Here is a 27,300-nt window from a genome sequence, read left to right as displayed (position 1 = left end):
GTGCAATGCAAATGTTTTACTCTTATACGTTCTTCCTTTTGAAATTAGCTCTAACTCCCAGAAATCAAATTGTAGAGTTCAGGTGCTAAGAGAATAATTAGAGAATGGGGGAAATACTAGAAATAGGTGTCTTGAAATTTTATGTAGCTAATCTACAAACAGTCTCTTAAAATACCTCTCTGCTGTATGTCTGTTGTGATAGGAGAAAGGGAAATGTGTGTAGAACAAGATTCAGACTGTCCTTTTCTCTCAAATAGGAAAGTGAGAGGTATGCATATGAATGGCAAAGATGCTTGGAGAGCGCCCTGCAAGTAAGTGTGTAGCCTCCTCTGAAACCCTTTCCTCCTTCCTGTAGGTACCACCTCATTCAGTGTTTTAAGACCGTATAGGCGCAGAAAGGGTCTGAGTCAGCCCAAGTGGATTATAGTTTTTAAACCAAAAGCTGTCTCACAGCAGAAGCATCACCTCCTCAGTTAAAGATCCTATACTAATCTCCCTGTCGTTTGTGATTAGTTTGGCTTTTGCCTAAATTTTCAGGTTGACTAGTTAATGTGGCGTTCCTGTGTTTTGCATGCCCACTAAGGCATGTTGTTCAGGGCACTGATACCAGCATCAGGCTCTTCAGCACTTCTTGAGAAACAGGCTTGTTTAATGTGCTGTACAGAGGGGACGTTACTTTTCTGGTAATGAGTGTCAGCTGTTTCACAGCCAGATCAGTTTTCCTGCAAATTTCTTCTTTGCCTGTGAGTATTAGACAGCCAAAACTGTGAATGCTATTGTTAAACTAGATAGCAATGCATGCATACTCTTAAAACTATTATTTTGGTAATGAAAATATTTGGGGAAATACATCAAGGTTTTAAATGTTCATACTTTTCCCCTGATCTACTTGCAGTTACAGGATGAATATATAAAAATGTGTGATGGAGCATGGCAGTGATTTTGTATTTAGTTTGCCTCCTTTTTTGTATAACAGTTTCTGTTGGGGACTGTCTTGTTCATAATAATTATTTTAAGATGGATAACACCATCATTTTATGAAATTAATTTCCACCAGGTCATAAAGAAAGCAAATGATACCTTAAATGGAATAAGTAGTTCATCCGTTTGCACGGAAGTTATCCAGTCTGCTCAAGGCATGGAATATTTACTAGGTATGTTTTAATTTACCATGTCTCTTTCAATGTAAGTTCTCCTCTGAAAAACAGTAATATAGAATCAATCTTTCAAAAAATGGTATTATTTTTTAGGTTAATCTTTGCCTGTGCTGAAATAGTGGAACAACTCTTCTGCTAAATAAATGTAACTACTACTTTGAAATAACCTGACAACCTTTTGTGTGCCTTCCTTGTTTTGTGCTATTTCTGAGTTAAAGTCTCAGGAACCTGTGCTGGCAATGGATTCTCTGCTACCCCTCCACTGTGTTTTTTATCAACAGGGGTTGTTGAAGTCTACAGAGTAACAAAGAGAGTTGAACTGGGTATCAAAGCAACTGCTGTTTGTAGTGAGAAACTCCAGCAGCTGCTGAAGGATATTGATAAAGTGTGGAACAACCTAATAAGCTTCATGTCACTTGCTGCTTTAACGGTAAGACCAAAACCAAGCAATGTCTTTACTAAAAGAAATGTCATAATTATATGTAAAGTGATTTCATGGGGTGTTCTAACTTTACGGGTTGTATTTTTCTCTTGCGAAATGGAAACGTGTAGAGGAATGGAGCTGGGTTAATTAGCATTGATAATATACAGCTGTGGGCTGGCTTCAGGGGCGGTGGGTTGGCTGATGTAGATGCAGTGCAGGTGTGGCTGGTTCTGTTAAGAGGTTGGACAGCCAATGAAGAGAGAGCAGCCGAGGAAGAGAGAGAGGAAGAAGCAGAGAGAGGCTAGGAGAAGGCAGCAGAGGGACTGGCATGAAGAGTGTATTGGTATGAGATGGTAAAAGACCTTGTTGCAGCCTGATAGTTTGGAGAGTGCTGCGACAGAAATGCACTTATTTGTGGAATCCAGTTTAAAGCTCTCTGTGAGAAAACTGTTATTTATGTACAAACATGATCTTATCTTACTTAGTGTCTTAATGATTTAGATGAGATCCTGAGTGTCTGTGGACCTCTCCAATTAAGAGAAACTTAGTAAAATTTGAATAAACCATAATAATCAGTCCCTTGTTACACATTTTAAACCTCTCCAGTACAAACAGTGGTAGCAAGCAGGTATTTTTTGTGGTGTCCTGCATTGCACAAAGCCTGTCACAATATGAAATGTATACTTTCAATATTTTACTGCTTGGCAAGTGAAGTTGATGGACTGGGATTCATCTGTTTGAACTCTGGCATTGTTGATAGTAACAATCTGAAAAGCTATCATGATCCTCTCCTGATTTAAGCAAGTGGATTAAAATTTAGTTCTTAAAGTGCTTTTCCTTGGAAGATTACAGGGATTACCTTAAAGTCCAAAGCTTGACCATGTGTTCTCCAAGCTGCGGTGGCTCCTGTCTGGTAGCAGCCAAGTTAAATTTTAAGCATAGTAGGAGCTGCAACAGTGACTTCTCATATACACAGAGTACCTCTGAGGGTACCCAAGAGACAGGGACTCCGGACTCCTGTAGTTTTCAAAATCACCCCTTATTGTTTCTTTTCTCCACGTGGGTAACTGGAAGGTGTGGAACCCATGCCTCCTTCTCCTAGTGTTGCAGTCACGGATCCCAAATGATGCACAAGAGCCAATTAAGTAAAGAGAAGGATCCTAGCTTGGAGGCATGTGCTTGGAAAGGTTAATTTTATCTTTTAAAGGACTTTGTTACAAGGTAATTTTATGCACAGCCTTGTGGTTTTTCACTGCAAATTACAGGATGACCTTCTCATTTGCTTCACTCATGCATTTGGTAAACAAATATTAGAGTGCCTTTATTAATTTGATCGATCTACTTAAAGATTAAAGGGTATTTTTTTTTTCAGGATTCCAGTTATTCTCCAGCTGTTCAGCAGGGGAGCGTGATCAGCATACCTAGAGTATGCTGTAGGTTAAGAGTACACGTGCTCTAGGATCACACTATTTTTTTAAGCTTCTTGCATTTCTACTCATTGTTTTTATTTGCAGTACTATCTTCAAGCAAAACTTCAACAGTTTTTAACTGTCCTTATGCAAATTTTAAGCCATCTATCTTGTATGTAAGATTACTTGAAATGTAAGATTATGTATTGGAAAAGTGACTACCTTAATTTATTACTTATTTGTGGGCTTATTCTCCCAGCCTTTGCCTCTCGTTAACCTGAGCTTGTGTATGGCTGGTGACCTTAATTCTTCTATGGTTTGGTTAACCTTAATATCCCATTTTGTACTGCTGTCCCGTATTCTACATTCAGAAAAACCGTCAGAAGGAGTAACAACTGCCCTTTTTTGATCAGGCAATAATACGGAATTCAGGACAATAAACACTGATACAGACACCACTTCAAATGCTGACTAGTGAAGGCTGTGCTGGCTGATGCCTGTTTCCTTGCAGCTGCACAAATAGTTGTTGCATACCACTGTTTATCTTCATCCAGTTCTTAATGCACTGCAGTTGAAATGTAGCAGCCGCCGCCTGGGCTCTTTTCTCAGAAGTTTCTTCCCCTTTTGATGTGGGAATGTGGAACTTAAGAATTCTTTCCTTTGTAGTCTAACCCTTTTTCAAGAGCTTGAGTGTTATAAATTAATGCTGATAGAGATTGCATAGCAGGATTGCAAATACATACTAATGGCTTTGATTAAATCACCCATCAGTTTATGAGAAAATGTAATATGTCATCCCTGCCATGTTGCCGGTGTGACACCATGGCTCTCGGTAGCAACCGGATCAATAATTTTTCTTGTGATGTCTGAAACTTTTTCAGTTACTGAAAATGTCTGAATTTTATTGTCTTATTTCTTTAGCCAGATGAAAACTCACTGGATTTCTCTTCTTGTATGCTGCGTCCAGGGATTAAAAATGCTCAAGATCTTGCCTGTGGAGTGTGCCTCCTAAATGTGGATTCAAGAAGTAGAGTAAGTATAATGGCCTTTACTGCTAAACTCATTTTTAATTTACAGTTTGGACTTTCAGTTAGGCCTTGGGTGTATGTAAAAAATTCTCACAGCTATAATTTGTAACTGGAAGTGGCAAAGACAAAATCTGACCAATAGATGGGACTCAAATGGTTAATGTCCTTATTCATTGGGCTTGGGGTATGACACAGATGTGGATAAAGGGTTGAGTTAAATTGTTCATAATGGGGAAGAAACTGGGATACTAAGACTCAAAAATTATATATATATATTTAAAAATAAGAATCTTTTACTGACTTTTCTTTATGAAATGCATCTCTGAGGATCACCAGGAGGGGACTGATGCAATTAGCAGAGCTGGGAGGGAATCCCAGGATATGTACAGGGTAATGCCAACCCATTAACTATATCGGCAGTTTTGCTGACTTTTTGGTTTCAACGTTATTTCAGAAAGAAGAGAAACCTGTGGAAGAGCTTCCTAGAAAAGTATGAATCTGTAAAAAACATACTCTTTATAGAATCATTCTTAGTTGAGTGTGGAAGGCTGAACTGCTAACTGGCTTTCAGCTGTCATTCTCAATTGTACCAATCATTAATCCGTTTCTTCTAGTCATTTTTTGTGACCGTAACACTTGATCTGATCAACTAACATGCTCTAGAGCCTCCCCTTTGTCTTGTCTGCATGCCTGTATCTTGTGAATAGCTTTCTGGTTTTGTGCTACTTCTGTTGTGTGGTAGAAAATTCACTGCAGTGAGTTCCTGAGTTTGTAGCTGCCTGTGTGTCTGTTGCAGAAGAGGGGGAAATGTAGGGGGTTTTTTGCTACAAATATTGACTTTTGGCTATATGTAGTACACAATGGCATTTTTAGAAATCTGTGCAGGAAATCCAGGGTGTGGGGGACAGGGTTAGAATATTTTTTTAAAATAGGTAGCTGTGAAGCATTGGAAAGTATCTCCTAGCAACAAACACCGATATGTTTTAAGCTTGTTCATGGCTTCATGCACTCTGTTCAGAAGCTGGTATTGGAAAGCAGATTCAATTAATAGAAGAAAGTAGATCAAACTCAACCTAAGATAACACTAATATCAAGAATTGCACCTGGTTAAATCACAACAAAATTTGTGCCAGTGAAATAAATGCAGTAGCTAGCCACTGGCTGGCAGAACAAGCTTTTATCTTGTATGGGTATGTCGCAGAACATGAATCAAGGTGAGTTAGTTGCCAGGTGTCAGATCAGGCAGCATGCTTATCAGATGGCTCCCTTAATACAGGGTGTAACAGGCAAAGTATGCGTCAGGTGTGATGGCTGAAGGTTTTGTCCACCTGCAAACCCTTTGCAGACTAAAATAGTGTTTATTGGGTGGTCTGTTCAGAGTGAGAGGGTCCTACCATGCTGTGCCATTCTGGGGTGATACGTGTGCAGTACCCATGTTCCACTCCAGTTTCTAGATCCTGGAGCAGATGAGACTGGCACACTCATTTCGATTCTTGTTATTTTAGGCCTTTAATTCAGAAACGGATAACTTTAAGCTGGCATACGGAGGGCACCAATACCACGCAAGCTGTGCAAATTTCTGGATCAACTGTGTGGAGCCAAAACCTCCAGGTCTCATTTTGCCAGACCTGCTCTGAAAGCAGTGGCGCTGAAGATGTATTGAGTCTAACAATGCAGGACACTTGGGGTAAATGGTATGATAGGGTAAGTGGAGAGGCTTGAGGCGTGGTTAGTGTTTGAAATGTTTCAGTTTGATTTGTGTACTGTAACGGGTTAAAGCCACTGTCACGTACAAATCGCTCGTGAAGAATTTCACTTGAAGTGGCCAGGGTTTCAGAAATAACCAGAAAAAAATGTGTGGCAAAAAATGCAGCATTTCAGTCTTTCTGAAGATGAAAGCTGGTTAGTCTTTGTAAAAAGCAGTCTGCTAACCAAGCGCATAAAGAGAGGCCAATACCTTGCTTCCAAGAAAAACTGAAATGCTAGACTGATTTGCATAGAAGTGACCACTTAAATACTTGAAGTACGTATTTGCAAACAAATCTCTTCTTTAATGTTTTTGGTATATGTACCATGATGTTTTCCTTTAAATATTTGCTGCTATAATATTACAATGCATACAATGCACGAGTCACAATAACTTTCAAGGCAAAATGAATTACTGACTTAGAAGGAATGAGACTGCAGAGAGCCATTGTATATTTATACTACTTCCACTGTTCTGTATTGTAAATTATACTGTATTCACATGCATAAGTGGTTAGTACTGGGGGATAAGGACTTGAAAAAGTTGTTGATGCTTTCCCTATGAGATCTGGATTCTTCAGTACAGGCAGCTGGATTTTAAAACTTGTCTTTGCTACTCTGTTGTAAATATAGACAATCTCCTTTCTTGGACTTGTCCTGAGCTTACAGGTATGATTTCTTACGTTTCACCTGACCCCTTGCTAGTTGTGTGGCTGCATCGCTGTTGAAAATTGGACTCCACTGATACAGCGTGTCTGCTCCTGTATATATATATATATATATATGTATTATCCTTTTCGTATGTTAATATGCTTTTCTTGGTGGGATGCCTGCGTGTAACTTATGCAGCCTAGTGCTGTCTGTAATAACGTGTTTCTCTGACTCAGAAGTGGCAGCACAAGGGGGCCCTTAGCTCCTGCTGCAGCTTGGTGTGATTTAACACTGGAAGCTGGTGGTCTTAAGCAGGTTATTTTTTGAAGTAGGGTATTGCACACCTGCCATTTTGTTGCTTATGGTAGGTACACCTATCTGGACGGAAGGTGGTCAGTATAATAATCACAAAATGTTACCCATACATCTAAAGTACCCAATTCTCTCTTCAGATACAATATCCAGATGACAGTGCAATCGGCTGTAGTGCTAGTTAAGGAATTTTAAACCTAGTGGGAGCTTCATGGCATTATTATAAGAGCCTTACCACTATCCAGTCTTGCTCAGTCTGCAGCAAATGAAGTGGGGTATACATCCATCAGGTACAACTTGTTTCTTAATTCTATGACTTAAATTTCTCGGACCTCTAGACAATCTCCCTTCCCTCCAAAGATGCCAACAGCTTTTCCAAGTTAATCTTGCCTCCATTATAAGTAGCTGACACTGACCGGTGGTTATTTGCTGATAGAAATTACAATGAGGAGAAACAATGCTTTGAATTTAAAAAAAAAAAGAAAAAAGAAAGAAAAAGGCTTGGTTATACTAAACTATTAATTATACCAAATGAAAGAATCTTGGCTAATAGGAGTGCTAGGTGTCTGGCCCCTTATTTACACAAATGAAAATAAATCTTCTTGCTGCCTGAAATTAGCTCATTCATAAAATAAGCAACTTGTGCCTCCAGTTGCAAGCTCAAGCTAATCAAGTGGCAGATTTTCCATAGTGTGACAGTGACTGCCTGCCTTCTGTTGCCCAGTAATTATCAAAAAAAAGGGCAGTCACTCATTGCTTGCTCTCTGTTTCATTTATTAGGTGTGAAATAGTTATCAGCAGTCGGCACCATAGCTTTTGACCACGTACATTGTTTCCCGCCGTAATTAGGGACTGCTGTATACATCACCAGTGCGAGCATTCCCACTGACGTTTGGGGCCACTCGGCACAGTAAGCCAGCACTGGCTTTTGCATCCTGAATTACAGAAGCACTTAAGCATTGTCTGACTTCAAGCAAATGCCTCCTCTTGCTGCTAGCAAGGGGACTTCTCAAGTGGTTTTGAGTATCTGGCTGATGCAAAGGCTGTTGCTTATGAAATGCTATATCGGGAAAAGGGAGTTTATTGTTAGCGAGGGTTTTCACCGCAGTTCCTGGACACTTAGCTAGATAGGATTATTTTTTTTCTAATTAAAAGAGAACGCCACAAAAAGAGAGGCCACAATATGAAACTTAAAGCAACCGCTATTTCAAACACAGTCCCAGCTATATTGTCATAAAAGCATTTTTCAGTCATGTTTTTCTTGTACTTGTTAAGCAAGGGAGTTCCCTCTCCGAGATGTATCCAGCATGTCTTTGGTCCATAAAAATAAGGAATCGGTGCTTACAATTATAATTGCAGCAGAGCTTACTGAAGTATGACCCTGCTGCTTGCTTGCTCCTTACAGAAGGGGAAGCAGCAGGCAATATTACTGCGTTTGTGGCAAGCAGAAAGCGTTCTTCTGAACTGTACACCTTTACTTCATGGGGAATATACCAAATGTTTTGCATGTAGATACCCTCGATAAAGGCATTGCACAATGATCATCTCACTTGCATATCCTAGTCATTAAAATGACTCACTGTTGCATTCAGCATCTTCTCAGATATTACGTTGCCAGCCGAAGCCCAGTGTCCTTGCAATCTGTATCCAAGGTTACAGTATTTTCTACAGTGCATTGTACCAGACCACGTTCCCCTGCTTCCTTTGCATACGGGCTAATGGACGCACTGCCTTTCGCTTTGGTTGTGTTGAATCTTGCAAATGTAACTCCTTCTTCTGCATGTATTCTTTCACTAGAAGAGAGAAATGGGATTTTTTTTTTTTTTAATATATGTGTTCTCTGGAGCTGCCCTGGGGTTACCTATGAAAAGTGATTTTTCTGTATGTGTCTATTTGGAATTCTGAGAGATTATTTGCTTGGTTATTTAATGTATATATCACTTTACCCGGTTGCATTTCTGTGCTGTCTTGGTGTGTTGCAGTTTTTCCTTGGTGGTGGGAGCGCTGCAGAGCGAGCAGCCTGCTCCAGCCTCCTCCCCTGCCCATCCGTTGCCATGTTTTGGTTTGAGTATCTCCCCAAGCTTGTGGACCCGTGTTGGCTGTAGCTGCTTGGAGGATATTTGTGGTGTGGGAATCATTACATATGCACTTGACCATTCCACTGACTTTTCCCCTCTGGCAGCAGCTTCTCTTCACCTGGGTCTGTTTTGAACAGCTCCTTCCTTGAAATTTGTGTGTTATATATGAAGTGATAGTGAAGCTCAACCTCAGGTTGAGAAGCAACTGATGAAAACCCAATGAATGCTTTTATTTCTAGTTAGCTATTTGTCAGATTAATTAAACTTGAAACAAAACCTGCCTTTTCAATAAAAGCTGCTATTGTACAAACTACTTTTTCTGAAAAAAAAAAAAAAAAAATTCTCTCTGGACCTGTATTTAATTCTAGTTCTCAATATTAAAAATATAAATGTCATAATTTTATGAAGTGTCAGAAAACTTCTTATATTGTGATTCTTTATTCTGCCCTCTGGGCGAACGTTATTTCTCTTCTAGAAGTGGTTTTGTGATTAGTAGTTGGAGCCGTTTCGGTTTGTGCTATGCTGGAGTCACTGCTGATATTTTAATTCCAATGAGAATAAGTGTTATTAGTTGACTTTAGTACATTGTTTACTCCCTTAATTCTTGCAATGATTTATAAATCCTTTGTTGAGATTCAAACCTTGTATTCAATAAAGAGCTCGTTTCATAACTGACCAACCTGTGAAGTGGCTTGTTCCAGGATGCAGCTAGAAAAAAAATGTTGCTTTTGCTGCTTGCTGATACCCAAAGGTTGTCATCTCCAACCAGAGCTGTGTGGGCTGGTCCAGGGGGCTCCCCCCCAGAAACACATGGGCAGCAGAAATCCTCCCCTGCCTCGGGAGAAGTCTTGAAAGGTTGACAAAGAGGGCCTTAAACACCATGAAGCTGTGTAAGTGAAACCTTTGCTGTGGCTAGTATTTGAAAGACATCTCACTGGGTAACATATAAAATACTCCTTAACAATGAAGGTACCGACCATTCGAAAAAGCCTGTGGGGAGCAGGAGGAATGATCTTCCCCTCAAATCCAGCTGGTGTGCTTACAGCAATCCGGAGTTAAACTGCGGCACTCTCTCTTCTTTGGTTTCTATAGATTTGAGCATGCATGAAAAACTGGATTTTGAGGAGGAAATAAACAGTCATATAGAATACCTTTTGCTGGAATGAACACAAGAGGAACTTCTGCAAAGCAATACCTACAAGTATTAATACCATTGTGCTCCTCATAATAGAATCCCTAATGGGTATTTCAGATGAATTCTTTATTTCCTAATGTGCTTTATTAGGCAATTACTTTTTTTTTTTAATAGGTCTAACTTTCCCTTTTGTTTAAAAGTCAGTCTTGATGCTTTCTTGGCTGAACATTAGTTCCCCTCCCCTAGGTACTAGGGCAGTGTGTGTATAAAATCTACACAGTAATTCAAAGTGGAGAATTTTTACCTTCCAGTTTTTTATAGACAAAATACTGTTAAATTATACATAGTCTATTTTTTTTTAGGTAAAGTTTAACTTTGCAAGCAGATTTCAGGGTTTTTTGGTTTGGTTTTTTTTCCCCCTTTGAAATGTCATGCTTTTGAAACTTCTTCGGACTAATGACCAGGCTTGGGTTTTAACCTCTAGTTCCCCTTCTTACCATTTCCCTGGTTGCAGTTTAACTCATGCTAAAAATAGAGAGATGAGTAGAAAGTGTTTTTTTAAATAGACAGTCAGTCTCCTGTGTCTGTTTGTCACTAAAACCAGGACACAGCCATGAAACCTGAACTGCGTGCAGCTGATGGCAAAACTCACGTTTATTTCAGTGGGCCAAAGCATCATCCTTGCGCATCTGCAGAAGCCGGAGATTTCCCTTTGCCAGCGCGGGGCTGTGCTTTGTGCGTGTGATACTGGACACCGAGATCCAGGTGTTGGTACTGTTGGGGAAAACTGGTGTTGGAGTATCTGGGGGTATCTGTGTGCGGTTTTGTCTAATGGATAAAAGATTTGCAGGGGGAAAGGGAAGAATATATACGTGTGTGCAGGAAGTGTTTTGGCTTTGGATGCCCTTGCAATGTTGAGGAGTTCCAGTAACTCTCCTCACGGTGGTGTCTCCATGCTCAGGTGTGGCACTGACGCGGGTTGTTGAAGCTGTGGCTGATCTCGTGACTTCCCTGTCTGCAGGGGCTGAGAGAGCTCTCTCGTGCCCGTGCACCACCAAGCCCCAGCCCCCACCCCCCCAGTAAGCAGCCTCGCACCTAATTTAAAGTCTGTGAACTTCTACAGCAGCCCTCGCTGACCTTGCTGGACCTGACTGGAGCCTGGAAATTAGAGAGCACCGTTGCCTTCCCCTGGTGAGCGTCAGCCAGTGGCATTTGCCCAGACTGGTAAAATTCCCGTCTCTGCAGTAAATCTGAAAATTCCAGGTCAGAGCTGGTCAAAGCCTCTGTATCAAATTCACTCTGATCTAGACTTATTCCAACCAGGTCTGGTTTTACCCATGATCCAAATGAGGTTGAGGCCATTTGCACAGCTTTGTATCGGCGATAACAGTATTTCAGCCCTAGTGGCTTCTAGTCTGGGGAAACCAGAAACCTACACATGCTGCAGTCCTCACACAGCATGCGGTTCAGCTTGGAGAAAACCCTTAACCATGTCTGCTGTTCCTTAAAACCTCAGCCGTTCAGCTAAGTGTAAATTAGATAAACATTTTGAAATAGCCAAATTAATTGGGTGGCTTTTGTCATGAGGACCCGGAATTGCGGCTTTTGTGGTGAGGACCAGGAATTGCAGGACACCTGCATGGATTGGAAACCGATTTGCCAAGTGACAGGAACCGATCATGGTATTTTTCTCAAGACTGCGGTCCAGATTTGTTTAAAGCCACTGCTCACTATTACACCATGTTCTCGCTGTGACTTGAGATACATTAGCACAGTTCTGAATAGGAAACCAACACATGTTCTTGTTTAATCTTTATTGATTTTTTTTTACAAGTATAGAATCTCATTTAAATCAGATAGCTATCTCAGCATCCAGCAATCTGTGTATTCCTCCTTCAGAGATGCAACAGAGGACACAAACGTCTCACTGAGGAACAGACTTGCCTTGCTCTCCTGGTTGTCCAGTTACTCTTCAAGGAAACCAGTCCCTTCCCATCTGCAGGGAGGGGAGCGACATCCAGGAGACAGTGGCTACACCACGGAAAGTCTTCTCCCATCTCTGGGGTTGGAATTGTTCTCGTCACACACAGAACAAGGCAAAGCCTTCTCCGTAAAGCCATCCTTGTCCGGGAGGTTGAACAGATCGCCATTTTGCGCAGAATAATTCTAGAATGCAGCATAACCTTGAGGACATAATGAAGTGATTTAGAAATGGGCTAAGGCAGATCACAACCATACTTAGAGTAATCAAGCAGATTTACCTACTTCTGATTTACTGGTTGATTGACTATTAGAAAACACAGCCCAGCCCCTTTGGAAGGTGGCCATGCACACAGAGTTTCCTAAACACTTCTTTGGCTGTCCGGTGTGGGGAGGGTTAACCTCTCGCTTCTGTCTTGAGCCACATTTGGACAAGATCTCTGTTTACTTTCCACCCACGAAAAACACCAGCATTTTTCAGTAGTGTAAGTGTATTCCAGGACTCTGGCCCTGGCATGGAATGAGTGAAAAAGGATCTTGTATTTATTCGATTTGAATCCTTCAAATTTTTTTTGACTTGTGGCCGACATGGACTGACTTCACTTCTTTTTTTTTTTTTATAAACTTTTACTACAGATTAAGAGCTGACTAAAGACCTCAAACACTATATACTGAGAGTCACTACGGATGTTAAAGAAAACACCAGCACTAGCACCACAAGCCTGCACGCCTGCGTTCCTGGCTCTCGGAACAGCTCACTGCCGTAGAGTAGGACCTCGCTCATTCTGTGCTAGTGCCGCTCCCTAGCCACTACAGGATTTTGCAAGGAAGCAAACAAGCTATTAACGAAATATCCAGGCTACCGCATCACAAAGCGCACTTTGTTCATTAACTCTGCCAAATGCCTTTTAGGCCTTTCCTCATAGGATACTAATAAACTGACTAAAAAAGGGAGGAAGGCTTTATGAAAGGAACAAACTTATAAGGAGACCTCATTCTGCTAAATCAGAGAAATGCGGATGGGGGAATCCCTGTAGAGAGAAACGCTTTGAAGGGAATCGTTGGCCTTGCAGGTTAGTGAGGTGAGAATTAGTTGAGGTTCTGCTGTATGGTAAAGAACCAAAGTTGGCTGTAGAAGGAGAAGGGAATGTCTCCAGTCTGGTCGACTCAGAACAGCGCGTCCCTTCTGTTGTGCTTCCTGTCTGCAGTCACATTAAATTCCCCAGTAAGGCATCAGGGGTCTCCTCTCTCTCTCATAAACGTCTGGGATGATGCCATATGGTGTCTGTACCATTTTAACCGTCGTCTTCCCAAAAAGCTTCCTCTCGTAGTCTATCAGTTGCCTCCAGAAGCCCACGTTGGGGCGTATAACGGGGCGCCTCGATTTGACCCAGTTGTATGCCTCAAAGAGGGACACCTTGTGGTACTTCATCAGGTAGGCGATGCAGAGGGTGGCCGACCTGCTCACGCCAGCGGCACAATGGACTAAGGTGGCCCCGTGCTTCCGCGCCACGCTGTTAATCTTGTCGGCGACGCTGTCGAAGTACAGGGAGATGGGGGCGTTGGGCATGTCAGCCAAAGGCACTTTCACGTATTCAAACTGGGGCCAGTTAAAATTGGGAATCTCGATGGTCGCATTGATTATGCAGGTGATTCCCCGGGAGAGGAGCAGGTGCCGGTTGGAGGCGACGCTGCCCCGGCTCAGGTACAGCGAGGGGGTGATTTGGGCGATGCCCCCGAGGGCACCTTCAGAAAGCATTCGCGGAGCCATCAGAGTTCTCGGTAAGGAGTTGTGGCTTCTGGAGGTCATGGAGGATCTTGGCACTCACGCTTCCATTATGGGAAGAGATCCAACGGGATCTTCAGCCAAGGGAAGGATTGTCTGGCCTGGTGGTGGTAGGACAGCAAGACCTTCCTCCACTTAGTCACTGCAAAACACAAGCAATGCCATGTGAGCGGGGCAGCTGTCCGATGAGACCATGTCTACGCAAGAGAAAAGGAAAACCCAACTCACCCTCCTGTGGCCTGGACAACCTCCTACTGGCAAACCTCCGTGGGGTAAGGTGGTTCTGGGTTTGCACAGTGTTTATTACCGTGGGGCCCCCAGGCATTGCCTGGACTGATACTAACAAAAAATCTTCCGGCCTAATTAGCTGCAATTACTCGTCAAGGGTTTAGGCAGCCTAAACCTGTGGGCCCGGACAGCATTTCACCTGGATTAGCATGTGGAAGATTAGCTATGCCTCCTCCATGCTCAAAAGCAGCAACTTCACAACTGGCCAGAGTCCAAAGGCATGGTGAGAAACAGCTGGCTCCGGCTGGTTGCAGGTGCCAGCAACTGAGATTACCCTGCCTTCTCCCCAGTGCCACCTTCTCCTTTTTTAGGTATACGAAAGGCCCCACCAAAGTACGTAAACAGAGAAAAGTCGCTCGTTAGAAAAGGCAGTGAGTCATGTCCATCCAGATCAGTCATCGGCTCTCATCTAGGCTGGGGAAGTGTGGAAAGAGTGACCTGGTTATGTCAGAAGCTGAGAGTAAAACCGAAGCAGAGGCTGGGACAAGGGAGGCTCTTTTCCTGCTGCTTTAATAACTGACTAATGCTTTGGAGTCTGCCTGCGTGAGCCACACGACCCCGGCTGCCCAGGAAAGACCCCTGCTTTTGTTTCCCCTGCTCCTTTCGTAATTCTCCGGAGCCGCAAGCAAGGGCCCGAGCCCTAGCGCCTTAATCACTTGCCGGACCCACTTAGCTGTGCGTCCTCCAGCCGGAGATGGGTGGTGGGAGAGGTGCCACTCAGCGCGAGCCCACCCAAGTGTTGCTGGGTGCCGCGTGGAGGGGAGCTGGGAGATGCTCAGTGCCTTGGGTGGGAGGGCGTCTGTCCCTCCAGCAGTTACCTGTCCAGGTCAGAGTCCTCAGAGGGCCGAGAGACCCCAACTGCAGCCACTGGTCGGGGACCACCGGCTGACACAACAGGCTGACGTCTGTCTGCACCCCGTGCTCTGGGGAACACCGGCAGGTCTCGGCAGCAGTTGGTAATGCTGCCAGCAGATTTTTGGCATGGCGCTGCAGCATGGTAACTTAATGACCATAACATGGTCTCCTCCGTGGCTTGTTCCCTGCTGGCAGCTTATTGCGCAGCTCCTGAAACCATGGGCCCAAAGTGCCGGTGCTGCCTGAGTTCATGCCCCAACAAGATTTTCTCTGCAGCTGCGAGCGCTTGCCTTCCCCTGCAGACACCCCCACCGCAGTCACCCAGCTGGAGCAGCAATGAAAGGCGTGTTTTTTCAAAGGAATAAAGTCCTTTGAGCAGGGGAAATCCCTGCTCTCAAGTAGCTGTTACTGAGAACGCAAAGGATTCAGGCACTTACACGTGGTAGCAAACTGTCCTGCTCCAAATCACCGGCCGGCACACGGATGCTGCGGGCTGCCCAGGCTGGGATGTCTCACAGAGTGTGTCCAACCTTGAGCTGCGGAGAGAGCAGGGGTTTATTGGGATCTGTGCTGGGCCCAAACAGGATACCAGGCAGCCCCCTCTGCTCAGGTACGTTTAAGTCACCCCGTTTAGGTGGTTGTCCAAGAACTGGGGGACCACAACTTCCCTGCTTGCTCCCTGGGGACAGACAGAGGCCTCAGGAAGGTGCTTGCTGCAGAGAGCCTAATGTCACCAATTGCTGCCAACACGGCATTCAAACTCACCGTGGGCCCAGAGGAATCAGAGGCTGGCACAAAAAAAAAAAAAAAAAAAAGTAAGTTTAAGTAATTAATTTGCTCTAAAGTCTCCTTTAGCATCCGCCAAGACGCTCGCCTAGTCCCAGACAGCTGCTGCAGGTCCGTGTTTCTTCTGCCAGTGCGCTCCCTGCTCTGGATCCCTGAGGTGCTGCTGGAATCACCGGTGCAGAGCTCGTGCCATGAGCCACAGCATCCTCCTAGAAAGTGGATGATGGGGGCAGCATCCCCTTCTTTTATTTCTGCAGCCAGACCAGAAATAACACAAGCCTCTGGAGCGCCAGTGAAGCAGCTGCCTGCCAGGAAATGCTGCTGGACCATAGGAGAGAGGAGCGCGTTGCCCCCGAAGCAGCCCTGGGCCAGGCAGACCCTCCCGCGCCCTCCCTGCCTTCACGCAGCTGATCCGTTGCCATTCCCAGGACTCACTTTCCCCGTGAGCGGCTTTAAAATTATGAAGGAACCTGCACGCTGAGCGTGGGTGAGGGGCAAAGGGGCTGGCCTGGCTTTGGGGATGGGTCAGAGAGGGGAGCTGCCGGGCCTGGCAGGGCTGGGTGCTTCGGCAGCTGCGCGGCACGATGGCTGGCTGGGGCGGCTTCGCGCCGGGGCTGTGCCAGCTCGGCCATGGCGCAGGGCTGCTGGGAGGCAGGGCAGGCCGCCAGGCGCTGGCAGGCGCTGGGGAGCTGAGACAAGCTGGCTGGAGGCCAGACGACAAACCCCAACGGGATTTTTGACTGCCGCACCTCCCTCGAGGAGGCTGGGAAACGTTAGCAGGGGGCAACCCGCAAACAGGTGGCGGGGGAGGCCGGTGGGTGCTACCGGAGCAACTCGCCTGCTCACCTGCCACGGGCCTGCCGGTGCCTGGGCACGGCGGCGGGGCAGCAGCATCCCCGCAGCAGGGCACCCGGTGTGCTCCCTGCCCTGCCTGCCCCACTGTGCTGCTGCACCTGGGCTCCAGCTGCTCCCCCGGGGAGCTCCGCGAGGCCTTTGCTGCTTTCCATAACGTGGTTCCTGTTCGCAGGCACCAACTTATCCAGGCATTTGCATGTGACAGGCTGGGCTGGCTCTGCAAACTGCCGCTACGGGCTGGCAGCACGGTGCCTCGTGCCAGGCGCAGCTCCGGCGCAGCCACCCGAGACGGCAGCGCGAAGGACGGTCAGTCGGACAAGCGGCTCCCCGCCACGCGACACGCTGCTCCCCGGGAGAGAGGAGCAGCGCCCCAGAGGTGTCCGTCTGTCCCACCACTGCTCGCTGCCAGCACCAGCAGGGCAATGGGGTGCGTTTTGGGGCCAGCTGGGAACGCAGGTGGGCGCCCGCAGCCCCGTGTCCCAGTTACACGTCACTTCCCTGGGGCTCCAAATGGCTGACACCAGGCAGTGCTGCCTCTGCTCGAACCAGAACAGCTCTCCTCTGGAAAGAGTTAACGTTTTGAAGAGGAGTTCATTATATAAGCGAGAGATAAGGCTGCTGTGCTCCCTCAGACCAAATGCCTGGTATCCAAGGATGCCGCCTTGCCCGCCGACCACAAGAGCAGATGCTGGGGGAAAGTCACTAAGGGAGAGGGGCAGGTGCCAGCATCCCTTCCCCTGTTTCCCAGCTCTCACAGCGGGAGCTGGCTGGGATGCCACTGCGACGACATGCTGTCTCAGGCATGTGACAAAGCCACGGTCCTGCCCACACATACCAGGCTGAGCAGCTGCCGGCTTGCAGGAAGCCTGAAAATGAAAGGGGCCTCGTCTGCCTCGGATGGCAGAAGCTGCGTGTGGCGCCTACCAGGCTTGTAGGTGCCAGCCCTTATCTGTCCTGATAGCTGCTCCTCGCAGGCCTCCTGCCCGGCCCCAGCCAGCTCCGGACAAAGGTTTGACTCAAGTCTGCTGTTTCGCTCCCGTGAAACTCCGTTTGCCTTTCTCAGCACACCTGCCTTATCCTGCCGTCCCTGCCGTAATCCAACACTGCTGCTCCCCGTGCAGTCGTTCCCGTTGTTGTGCTGGGGCAGACAGAGGGAAAGAGCAAACAGCCTTTTCCCAGCTGTTGTTGTGTGGAGAAAAAAAAAAAAAAAAAAAAAAGAGAGAACCAGCTGAAGATAAGCAAGGCACAAGACAGCACAGCTCCGGCTGCGCCACCTGCGGCACCTGCAAAGGACAGGCTCCTTGCACGGGGAGGGGTGCTGGCTGCGGGTCCTGCCGTGCCTGTGCACAGACGGGCAGCTGCGTTCATACAGCCAGTCTGCACCATCCCTGACAAAAAAACCCACATCTCCTCCTGTTTTTTCTTGGTTTGGTTTTGGGGTTTTTTTTGGGTTTCTGAGTGGTTGCTTAGGCTGGCTGGTCACACAAGCCGGATGGCAGCGTCCTCGGGGTGCTGGAGCCTGGCTCGTCACCCCACGAGGGGCGGCGGGCGCTCCCCGGCACACTGCACCCGCTGCGAGCGGCGCTGGGAGGTGGTGCAGGCTGCGGTGCCGAGGGTCAGAGCTGGGCTGTCCCCAAGGCAGCATGGGCAGGGGCCACCTTCCAAGGCAGACGGGATGTGGTTGTGGTTTCCTGCAAAGAGCTGAATTCCCAGAGGGTGCAGCGTGGTCCTTTGGGCAAAGGCTGGCTGGGGGTGCACCGGTAGCAACCAGGTGTTCCTGCCATCCTTTGCTGGGCTGACTCCAATTAATAGACTAATTAACCTTGTGACAGCCCTGACCCACAGCATGTCACTTTCTAGACTCTGCCTCGGTCTTCCCCATGCACGGAGACCAGCTGCCACCCCCTCCTCACCCCACTGGGGAGGGCTGGGACCCCCCGGGGTGGCAGAAGTCCCCGGGGTCCCTGACCCTGGTGCCACAGGAGCAGCACAGCCCCCTCCCTCCCTGGCAGAATGGTGGGTTCTGCCATTCCTCTCATTTGCATAATCAGGGTGGGGGAAGCAAGTGGATAATTAGAGCCTAGAGATGACCCCAGTCTTCAAAGCCTCTGGGTCCTTTCCACCACAGCTCTCAGCCAGCACCATCCTGGGGTGCAGGTTTACAGCAAAGGGATACTTCTCCAGCACCCATCGTGGCTGGGACCTCATCCTGCACCCACCAGCTCCCTGCTCTGCGCCACTCAGATAAGGCTGCCTGGCTCATATCAGTGCTCTGTGTGTTTCTGCTGTACCTCGAAGGCCGAGCTGTGTGGTTTGTCTGCGGTTGGGTCTGCCAGAAGAAGGGACAGGTGCTTTGCTGGTGGTCGCTGTTCCTGTGGAAGGCTGGTGATGTGTGCCTTGGTGGGGCTGGCCAGTTTGACACTGGGTTGTGTCCCACCTGGGCTGGATTTCCTGGCATCAGAGCAGCTCCTCTCTAGGCAAGGGGGGGTTCAAAAGCACTACACCACCACGGGTGGGCTGGTTTGTGTCTCAGGTAGTACAGGCCTTCAGAAAGGTCACGGCTGGCAATGCTTATGGCTCTGTTCTTCCAAATGGTGCGACAGCTGGAGTTTGTTTCTCTTGCTTTTGTTCCCAGGAATGCAGTCCTGCTAACAAAGGCTGCAGCTCCCACAGGAAAGCATTCCTCGTTCCTGGACCTCCTGAGAAAGGCTTGAAAACACCTCTGAAAGCTCAAAAGACAGAGGCAGGCAGGCAGATGTTGGCTAAATACACTGTGATCCCTCGGATAGGAGGGGAGAGCCTTGCTTGTCAGTCTCCAGACAATGAGCTGGCAAGCCTGAGCTTCTGGTTTCTTACTCTGGTGCTGCTGAGTGGTTTTCTCTGATTTTTAAGGCTGTGTTTTTGTTGGGTTTTGTTTTTTTTTTTTTTAAGGGCTCCTCTGGCTTGAGAGCAGAGGCTGGGGCTTGTCCCTAAAGGACTTAGGCAGGACTTGCAGTTTGTGTTGGACTGTATGTCAGTAACGTGGCAGTGCAGCTGGTACCTGGCAGAGGTGGGAGCATCTCCCAGGCTCTTCTCCCCCTGGAACAGATGAGATTCTGCAACTGCGTGGTGTGGTAGCCAGCTCACCAGGTGGGGAGGGATGGCTGGTCCTGCTCTGGCTCTGCTGCTGCCCACTGGCTTGCCCTGGCTTTCTGGCAGCTCTCCTGCTCCTCCTGCCCTCGCGCTGCTGGGAGGGCTGCGGCTCAGCAGGGCACCCTCGGAGGGTGCGGAGGGCAGGGCCCCAGAGGTGCTCAGCAAGTTTGTGCATGGGGAGGACCAGGTGAGTCATGGGCCCTGCTCTGCTGATAGAGCAAAGGCACCAAAACACCTGGTTTTATTCCCAGAGCATCATCTGGGATTTGAAGCAGGCTTGTGGGCTGGGTGTGTGAAATGTCAGTACTGAAGCAAGCCTTCTCCCCCTTCCCAGGAGAGGAAAAGTTATTCATTTTAGAGATGACAAATGCTCTCTAATGCTGCAGTAAAGAAAAGAGTCAATATTGCAGGTGCTGAATGAACAAGCCTGCTCAGGGCTCTTCCTAGCCAGGCTAAACAGCAAACTGCTTCAGAAATGGTCCTGGAGAACAGCATTGAAAATAAATGTGGGCAGAGAGCACAAAGTGCAGCCATTCCCCAGGTCGGGTCTCGCTTGAGCTGAGTTCAGGGGAGCCTGGAGCAGCCGCAGCTCACCCAGCCAAGCTGAGAGGGGGGAGGACGTGCGGGAGCCGCTGGCTTCTTGCTCCTCTTCCTGCCCCTGGCGCGGCTGTTTGCTCCGCTGGGGTCTCCACTCTCCTGCCTTGGCTTGTTGGGGTGTGCTCCCGGTGCCGCCGCAGGCCCCCTCGGGAGTGTGGTTTGTGGTTGAGAGCCAGCAACGTGGCCTCGTGACGAAGGGATGAGCCATTTGGATTTGAAACGGAAAAGCAGGGGAAGCAGGAGGCGATGGTGGAGTGGCTTGGCTGTGGCAGAGGATGCCTTGACTGAACCCTGATTGATTCCTGCTTGCAGCCTGTGTTATCCTCTCAGGCGAGCACAGGATGGGAGCTGTCAGATGTTAAATCAAGATAATAATCTGTCTACCCTGAGCTCTGAGCAGGCCTGGCTGCCTGTGCAGCACCAGCGCAACCGGGTCCTGGCGCTGGCAGGAACACCCTGGTAACTCCCCGCGGGTTTCGTGGCCGTCGCAGGCATGACATGACTCCCCTTGGCACAAGCAGCTCGCGGGGTACGGCTGCCAGGGATGCCCGGCTTACCCTTGCTCACCCACCCCAGCCCCAAGGCGTTCGGTCCATAAGCTCAAAGCCCCGTTTCCCCCGGTGTGGCGCTGCCTCCGCCACACACCTGGAATTCAGGCTGCTCCGTGACCCGAGCCAGCCCTCTGGGCTGCAGGGCTGACAAACCCTAATTAGACTGTCCCAGCCTGCTGCGACGCTGCCTTCAGAAGGGTGACAGCAGATGCTCCTGCATCACAGCTCATCTTCCATGAGCACCGCTGGTGTGCCTGGTGCTCTGGGTGGGCTTGGTACAGCCAGGGCTTGGCGACACCCTGCCGGTTGCCTCCTGCAGCCCGGGAGCAGCATGCTCCATCCTCACCCTCGCAGCCAGCCCCCGCTCTCGCTGCAGGCACGTCGCACCACCAAGCCTCAGCCTGTGCCCAGGCTGCTGAGGTTAATAGAGGGAGCAAACTTACGCAGGGGTTAATGAGCAACGGCAAAATGCACGGGGAGCACCACAAGCCTCTGCAGACCATCAGGGCACACCTGACGGTCGACGGCTCCTACATTGGGCCAGCTGATGAGCTCCTGAAGATCCAGCAGCGCTCTGCCAGCCCCTCCACGATCTGTGAGCCCCACCTAGCTCCCCCATCTGCTATTCTCCCAGCACCAAAGGAGCAGTTAAAAAGGGCGGTGAGGTTTTGGGAAGGATCTATCTGAGGATGCTACTTGGCCCACCAGCCAGGGCCCCCAGCTGCCTGCGTGCCCCTCCCGGCGGGGGAGGCAGCTCCGCTGGCTCTTGGTGCATGCTGCCACTACCTCCTCGGCGAGCCACGCAGCCGTCCCCTCCTTGCTGCTGCAGAGTGGGAACGGGCAGCGCTGCTCCCTCTCCACTTGGCAGCTGGATCCCGCCAGCTGCGAGCAAAACCTCAGCCACAGAGTGGCCGGCCGGCACGCAGGGATGGAGCAAGGTGGGGGTACCGCCCAGAGCACGCTGGTGTTTATACATTCCTGCACGATACAGCTGCTGTGCTCTGGGGACAAGCTTCCCTCGTCAACCAGCAAGAGGATTTTATGCGAGAAAAACAAACCATCTTTCTTTTTAAAGCGATGCCTGTTATTTTGGAGCCATCGGCTCTAACGTGCCATGCTCTGCGTGCCAGTCACTCGGAAAGAGGAGCAGGGGCACAGGGCTCACCTGCAGGGCCCCAGCACAAGCCAGCAGCGCAGCCATCCACACCTTCCTTAAAAACTCTGGTGGGGTGCATGAAACACTTCAAAACCCAGAATTAAGCCTTCAGGAGGCAGGAATGGGATCCTACAGTTGTGAGCAGTATCAGTTCCGTACTCAGCTGAGCACCAAGGGCTGTTGTCAGACCCTGAGCCCAGATGCCGGCTATTCCAAAGCACCACTGCTTCTTTCAGTGCCTGCTGATGGCACCTGGATTGCAGGTGGAGTTCAGAAAAGCTCCCCTGCCCTGCTCTGTCCCTAGCTCTGGTGTTCCCAGTGTGCACACACGACCCGGGGGGGATGCGTGTGGAGAGGAGCTGGCACACGTGGGGAGCAGACCCACACCTGGCTCTGACTCCCAGATGCTGCAAGATGGAGCCTTGTTTTTCCTGGGGATGTGCCCTGCGCAGTCACAGCTGACAGGAGGGACACAGTCTCTTCCCTGTTAGTTGAGCAAAACAGAGAAACCTGGTGTGTTTGCTGGTGTGTGACCCTGCTGGGACCAGGGCTGCTCGGCTCCCACCACAGGGCTCGCCCAGGTCCGTGCTGCTGGGGGCTGCCCTGTCCCTGCCAGCCTACCCTAAAACCCATAAAATTGAAAGCAGCTGCAAATTCACTGCAATGTGCCCTGGAAACCATCTGGTGCTTCCATGCTGGCGCTCACCCGGACCTTTTCCAGGGGCACTGCCAACTGGTGTATGCTGAACACAGCCCGACTTCTCCGGGGGGGTCTCAAAGCCTGGCATCCTCTGTAAACCCAGCTGTGCCATAGCCCCCGCCGCAGGAATGCCCCGTGGCAGCGGCTGCCCACGCGCTCCAGGGCCAGGCAGTGGCTCAGCACGGGGCAGTGAGAGGAGGGAGCAAGAGCTGAAGGGAGAGCAGCGAGGAAGCAGGATGGGAATGGGCTGGTCGGCTGCGCCCAGCCGCCCGCCTGCAGCAGCTGTAAGGAATGAGGTCACCTTCTCAGCACATCGATGGGGTTGCTTAGGGTAACAGGAAGGGAGGCCAATTTTAATCAATTACTTGGAAATCAAGTTTACATGTGGTAGCAAATGCTTCCCATGGAGGCAGCGCAGGGCCAGCACCCCTCACCTCCCGGTGCGCAGCTCTGCCTGCTCAAGGCGTGGCAAAACAGCGTTTTGCTCGGCAGAAGGGACACTGAGCAAATCCAGATTTCCTTTGCGAGCCAGGCCTCCTGCCCCTGCGGGCTGCTGCTCAGGCTCCCGGCGACGGGAAGGGACCCGCAGCACCCTCCGCGCTGTGGAGGGGGATGTTGGCTAAGGGGGAAATTAAGTCTTGTCAGGCCAGGTACCCCAGCCCACGCAGGGCTGGAGCGAGCGCGGCGGCACTTGTTGAGCCTTCCTGCTGGGAAACTAAAGCCTGCAGGGTGTTTGGGGGTTGTTTTGGTTTTGGGGTTTTTTAAAGTTGTTTGTTTTGTTTTTTTTTTTTTTAAGTGGGGGAGTAGCTGTGAGAGACTAGTCCACGAGCTGCAGCGTTGGCAGCTCCGCAGGCATCACTGCTGGGGCAGGCACCCCCAGCCCCGCGGTGCCCAGCATGGGTGGGCAGTGCGTTTGCCTTCCAGTTCAAGGCTTGATTCCCAAGCAGCCGGGGCTGCTGTTCAGCGATTTCTCAGCTATCTCCAGCTGCCAGAGCCCAACCTGCCAGACGGTTGCATTTTTGGTTGCATTATGGTTGCTCAGCATGTCTTTTTTTTGAAGCGATAAATCCGCGGGTGCGTGGTGAGGGCTGCGTACCTGGAGAGGGCAGGGGCTGGGAGAAGCTCCTGGTTTTCTGAGGCGTCCCCCCACCTTCTAGGGAAAGCCACCCTGGAAGGAAGGTCCTGAGCAGTGGTAGGAAGCCGGGAAGGCTTCTCCGCTGTGCTGGCGAACAGCCTCGTGTAGATGGCCCCGCTGGAGCCAGCGCATGGGGAGTGGGAGCGAAGCTGCTCCCGGCACCCGCTGCCTCTTCCCTTCTCCTCGTTCCCGACTTCTGCCGGGACACTCGGACGCGCCCCGGGGCTGGTTCCTTGGGACAGAGCCTGCTTGAGACCTCCTGGTGTGGGCTTCTGCCCTTCCTTCCTCCCCCCGCAGACAGACCTTCCCCCACGCCCGGTGTGCTTCTAGCAGCGGAGCAGCCCGAGCTCTGCCCTGCCAGCTCCTAGACTCCCGCTGGGATCGGGTACCGAACTGAGCCACGCAAACGTCAGTATGGCCCTGACCCACGCGGGAGCCGTGCCGGAGCCCAGAGCAGCCGGGGCCTGGGTGAAATCCCTGGGATTTCAGCGTCGCTCCTGGAGGAAGGCTGGGATGTGCGTACCCCGCACAGGAGGCGGGCGAGCTCTGGGAGGCTGGGGGGGCCGGACAGCCGCACCCCCACACCCTCACACCTTCCGGGGGCAGGTGGGCTGGCACGGCCGCCTGGCTGCTGCGCGGGGTCGCCTCCGCCGAGCCACGGCAGCCGATCCCACCGGCGCTCTCCCAACCGGGGGCTCTTGTTTGGAGCCAGCGTGCTACCGAGGCCGCCCCTGCCACCGGGAACGGCACGCGCCGAGGCGGACGGAGGGGTCGGGGGGGGGTGGGGGTGGGGTGGGATCGGCCCCCTGCCAGAGCGGGGACCGCGGGCCCGGGGCACCCCAAGGGAGCGGAGCGCTGTGCCAGCCCATCTCCCCCGTCCCCGGGGCCGCGGCGTCGGGGATAAACTGAACTTGCAACGCGATACCGGGGCCGCGCTCGGCGCTTCAGAATAAGAGACTCGCTCGGTGCCCAGGCGGGTTAGCGACCCCCGGCCCCCCCGCCGGGAGCTCAGGGCGCCCGCAGCCGGGGTGTCGCGGGTCGGGGTGCCCCCTCGAGCCGGGGGTGCCATGGGCGGCCGGCACCCCGCAGCCCGGGATGGGGCGCTCCGCTCCGGCGCGGGCTGGGGCTCCCACCTGGAGGGAAGCGGGGACCCCCGCGCTGGGCCACCGCGCGGCGGGGGGCGGGGTGAGCCACCCCTTCGAGCCGGGCTTGCCCTGGGGGTCCAACCCCCTCCCCCCTTTTTGCCTCGTCCTGCTCTTTCAGGCACCTCCCGGCAAAGCCCCCCGGCGTTCCGCGCCCCACCCCCCCCCGGTGGTCTGCACCGCCTCCCTGACCGTGGCCGCGACCACCGGTCGGCGGGGGGGGCTGATCGCGTCCCCCCAGCACAGCCCCGCTCTGAGGCGGACGGGGCCCCCCGGGACGGCGAGGGGCGCAGCGGGGGCACCTCTCGGGGCTGTAGGCGAGGAGGCGGCGGCGTTACGGCGGTCGCACCCAGCACCCCCCCCCCCTCCCCGAGCCCCCCCCGGCCCGGCCCGGCCCGCTCTCACCATGGCTCCGCGGCGGCTCCGCGCTCCCCCGCGGGCGGCGGGCAGGACTTTTATCGGGCGGGCGCCGGGCTCCGCGGCTGCGGCTGCTGGGGCCGCCTCCGCCCGCCGGGCCGCGGTTACCAGGCTACGGCGGGGCCCGGCCCGCCCGGCCCGGCCCCCGGGCGGGGGCAGCTGCAGCCGGCCCGGCCTTAAAGGGGCCGCCGCCCCGCGCGGGTGCGGCAGCGCTGGGGCGCGGCGGGGCGGGGGGGACTGGGGGCGCTGGGGGGCTGGCTGTAGGGACGCTGGGGACAGAGCGTGGGGGCGAATGGGGGATCCCTGGGGGCTGGGGCCAGTGTGTGGGGGCGAATGGGGGGTCCCTGGGGGCTGGGGACACCGGGGACAGTGTGTGGGGGAAAATGGGGGGTCCCTGGGGGCTGGGGACACCGGGGACACTGTGTGGGGGAAAATGGGGGGTCCCTGGGGGGCTAGGGACAAGTGGGGACACTGGGGACAGTGTGGGAGGGAAAATGGGGGGTCCCTGGGGGGCTAGGGACAAGTGGGGACACTGGGGACAGTGTGGGAGGGAAAATGGGGGGTCCCTGGCGGGCTAGGGCAAGTGGGGACACTGGGGACAGTGTGTTGGGGCAAGTGGGCATCCTTGGGGACAGTGTGTGGGGGAAAATGGAGGGTCCCTGGGGGGCTAGGGACAAGCGAGGACACTGGGGCCAGTGTGTGGAGGCAAATGGGGGGTCCCTGGAGGGGCTGGGGACACTGAGGACAGTGTGGGGGGGGAAATGGGGGGGTCCCTGCGGGGGCTGGGGACACTGAGGACAGTGTGTGTGGGAAAATGGGGTGTCCCTGTGGGGCTGGGGACACTGGGGACAGTACATGGGGGCAAATGGGGGGTCCCTGAGGGGCTAGGGACAAGTGGGGACACTGGGGACAGTGTGTGGGGGAAAATGGGGGGTCCCTGGCGGGCTAGGGACAAGTGGGGACACTGGGGACAGTGTGTTGGGGCAAGTGGGCATCCTTGGGGACAGTGTGTGGGGACAAGGGGACTAGTGGGTGTCCCTGGGGGGCTAGGGACAAGCAGGGACAGTGTGTGGGGACAACTGAGGACAAATGGCTGTCACTGTGGGGCTGTGGACAAATGGGGACAGTGTGTGGGGAAAAATGGGTGTCCCTGGGAGGCTGGGGATAGGTGGAGATGGTGCGTGGGGACAAGTGGGGGTCCCGGGAGGGCTGGGGACACTGGGGACAGTGTGTGGGGACAAGCAGGGGTCCCTGGGGGGATGGGGATGTGTCAGTCAATGAAGGGACTTGGCGGGGCCCCTCTGGGGACATGAGGGGGTCCCTGTGTGCAGGGGTGTGTGGCCGGGTCCCTGTGAGGGGTGGCACATGTGGGGTCCCTTTGGGGATGGGGACATGCCAGAGCCCCCATGGTAACAAGGTGGGTGCCCAGTGGGGAGGGGGACAGACCTAGGAGAGCCAGGCCTGGGTTTTGTGAGCTGGGGACACAATGAGCCCCAGCCGCTGCTCCCCCCCCAGTGCTGGGAGCAGGGTGGGGGCAGGGGGGTGGCGGGGGGCTCCTGTGGGCACTGGGCAGGGGGCGAGGCACATCCCGGGCCGGGGTCCCCATGGAGGGATGGCGATGGGAAGGGAGATCCGTGCGGCGAAGGGGGGAGCTCAGCTCCAGCTGGAAACCATCGCTGGGCTAAGGTGGTGGGGTCTGCCCCCCCTCCCCACCATGGCAGGTGGGACCATGGCTGGCCCTGGGGACAGCAGGAGGAGGAGGAGGAGGGGGGCAGCCTCCGCTGTAACCCCCCGGCTGCCGCCCCGGCCTGCTCTTGCTCACTTTCTGCTTTTGTTGTTGCACGTTCAGATCAAAATAGCCAAACTCGCGCGGAGGGAGCCTGCCCGCCCCGGCCTCCGCTGCTGGCTCCGGCAGTTCCGTGACTCAGCAGCCGCGATGGAGCCGGCCCTCGGCACCGGCTCCCTGCATCGCTCCGGAGG

The 27,300-nt window shown here is 51.8% G+C and overlaps 2 protein-coding genes across 9 annotated transcripts in view; one reads left to right on the top strand and one right to left on the bottom strand.

Annotated features, from left to right (window-relative positions):
- Window positions 1-9,480, top strand: part of SYNRG (synergin gamma) — a 43,488-nt gene extending 34,008 nt beyond the window's left edge. For 3 of the 5 annotated variants that reach the window (XM_055720522.1, XM_055720514.1, XM_055720501.1), the window contains 6 exons: window positions 258-311; window positions 1,058-1,154; window positions 1,439-1,587; window positions 3,912-4,022; window positions 4,473-4,508; window positions 5,524-9,480. In XM_055720522.1, the coding sequence (XP_055576497.1) occupies window positions 258-311; window positions 1,058-1,154; window positions 1,439-1,587; window positions 3,912-4,022; window positions 4,473-4,508; window positions 5,524-5,655 (579 nt within the window). In that variant the 3' untranslated portion in view covers window positions 5,656-9,480. The remainder of the gene's footprint in view (window positions 1-257; window positions 312-1,057; window positions 1,155-1,438; window positions 1,588-3,911; window positions 4,023-4,472; window positions 4,509-5,523) is intronic. The other 2 variants (XM_055720530.1, XM_055720506.1) reach the window with 1 other exon arrangement.
- A 2,259-nt stretch (window positions 9,481-11,739) lies between these two features.
- On the bottom strand, window positions 11,740-25,466 carry DUSP14 (dual specificity phosphatase 14). Of its 4 annotated transcripts, none has more exons than XM_055728006.1 (3): window positions 25,309-25,466; window positions 15,287-15,385; window positions 11,740-13,848 (listed from the first exon to the last, which is right to left on the bottom strand). In XM_055728006.1, exon 3 carries the CDS (start codon window positions 13,728-13,730, stop codon window positions 13,134-13,136), a length of 597 nt encoding a protein of 198 aa, XP_055583981.1. In that variant the 5' UTR covers window positions 13,731-13,848; window positions 15,287-15,385; window positions 25,309-25,466; the 3' UTR covers window positions 11,740-13,133. The 4 variants fall into 4 exon arrangements, 3 of the variants coding, with proteins under 3 accessions (XP_055583981.1, XP_014136023.1, XP_055583990.1); XM_014280548.3 differs by lacking the exon at window positions 25,309-25,466 and adding an exon at window positions 15,615-15,636; XR_008735366.1 differs by lacking the exon at window positions 25,309-25,466 and adding an exon at window positions 18,782-25,256 and having other exon boundaries at window positions 13,732-13,848.
- Between the last annotated feature and the right edge of the window lie 1,834 nt (window positions 25,467-27,300).

Source organism: Falco cherrug, chromosome 1 (genome assembly GCF_023634085.1).
Source record: "Falco cherrug isolate bFalChe1 chromosome 1, bFalChe1.pri, whole genome shotgun sequence".
In the NCBI taxonomy this organism is placed as follows: Eukaryota; Metazoa; Chordata; class Aves; order Falconiformes; family Falconidae; genus Falco; species Falco cherrug.
Note: the sequence above shows the minus strand (reverse complement) of the source record. Positions and strands in the feature narration are given on the sequence as shown.

Coding starts and splice junctions, on each gene's coding strand:
- DUSP14 (XM_055728006.1), bottom strand. CDS start 13,730: ATGACCTCCAGAAGCCACAACTCCTTACCGAGAACTCTGATGGCTCCG.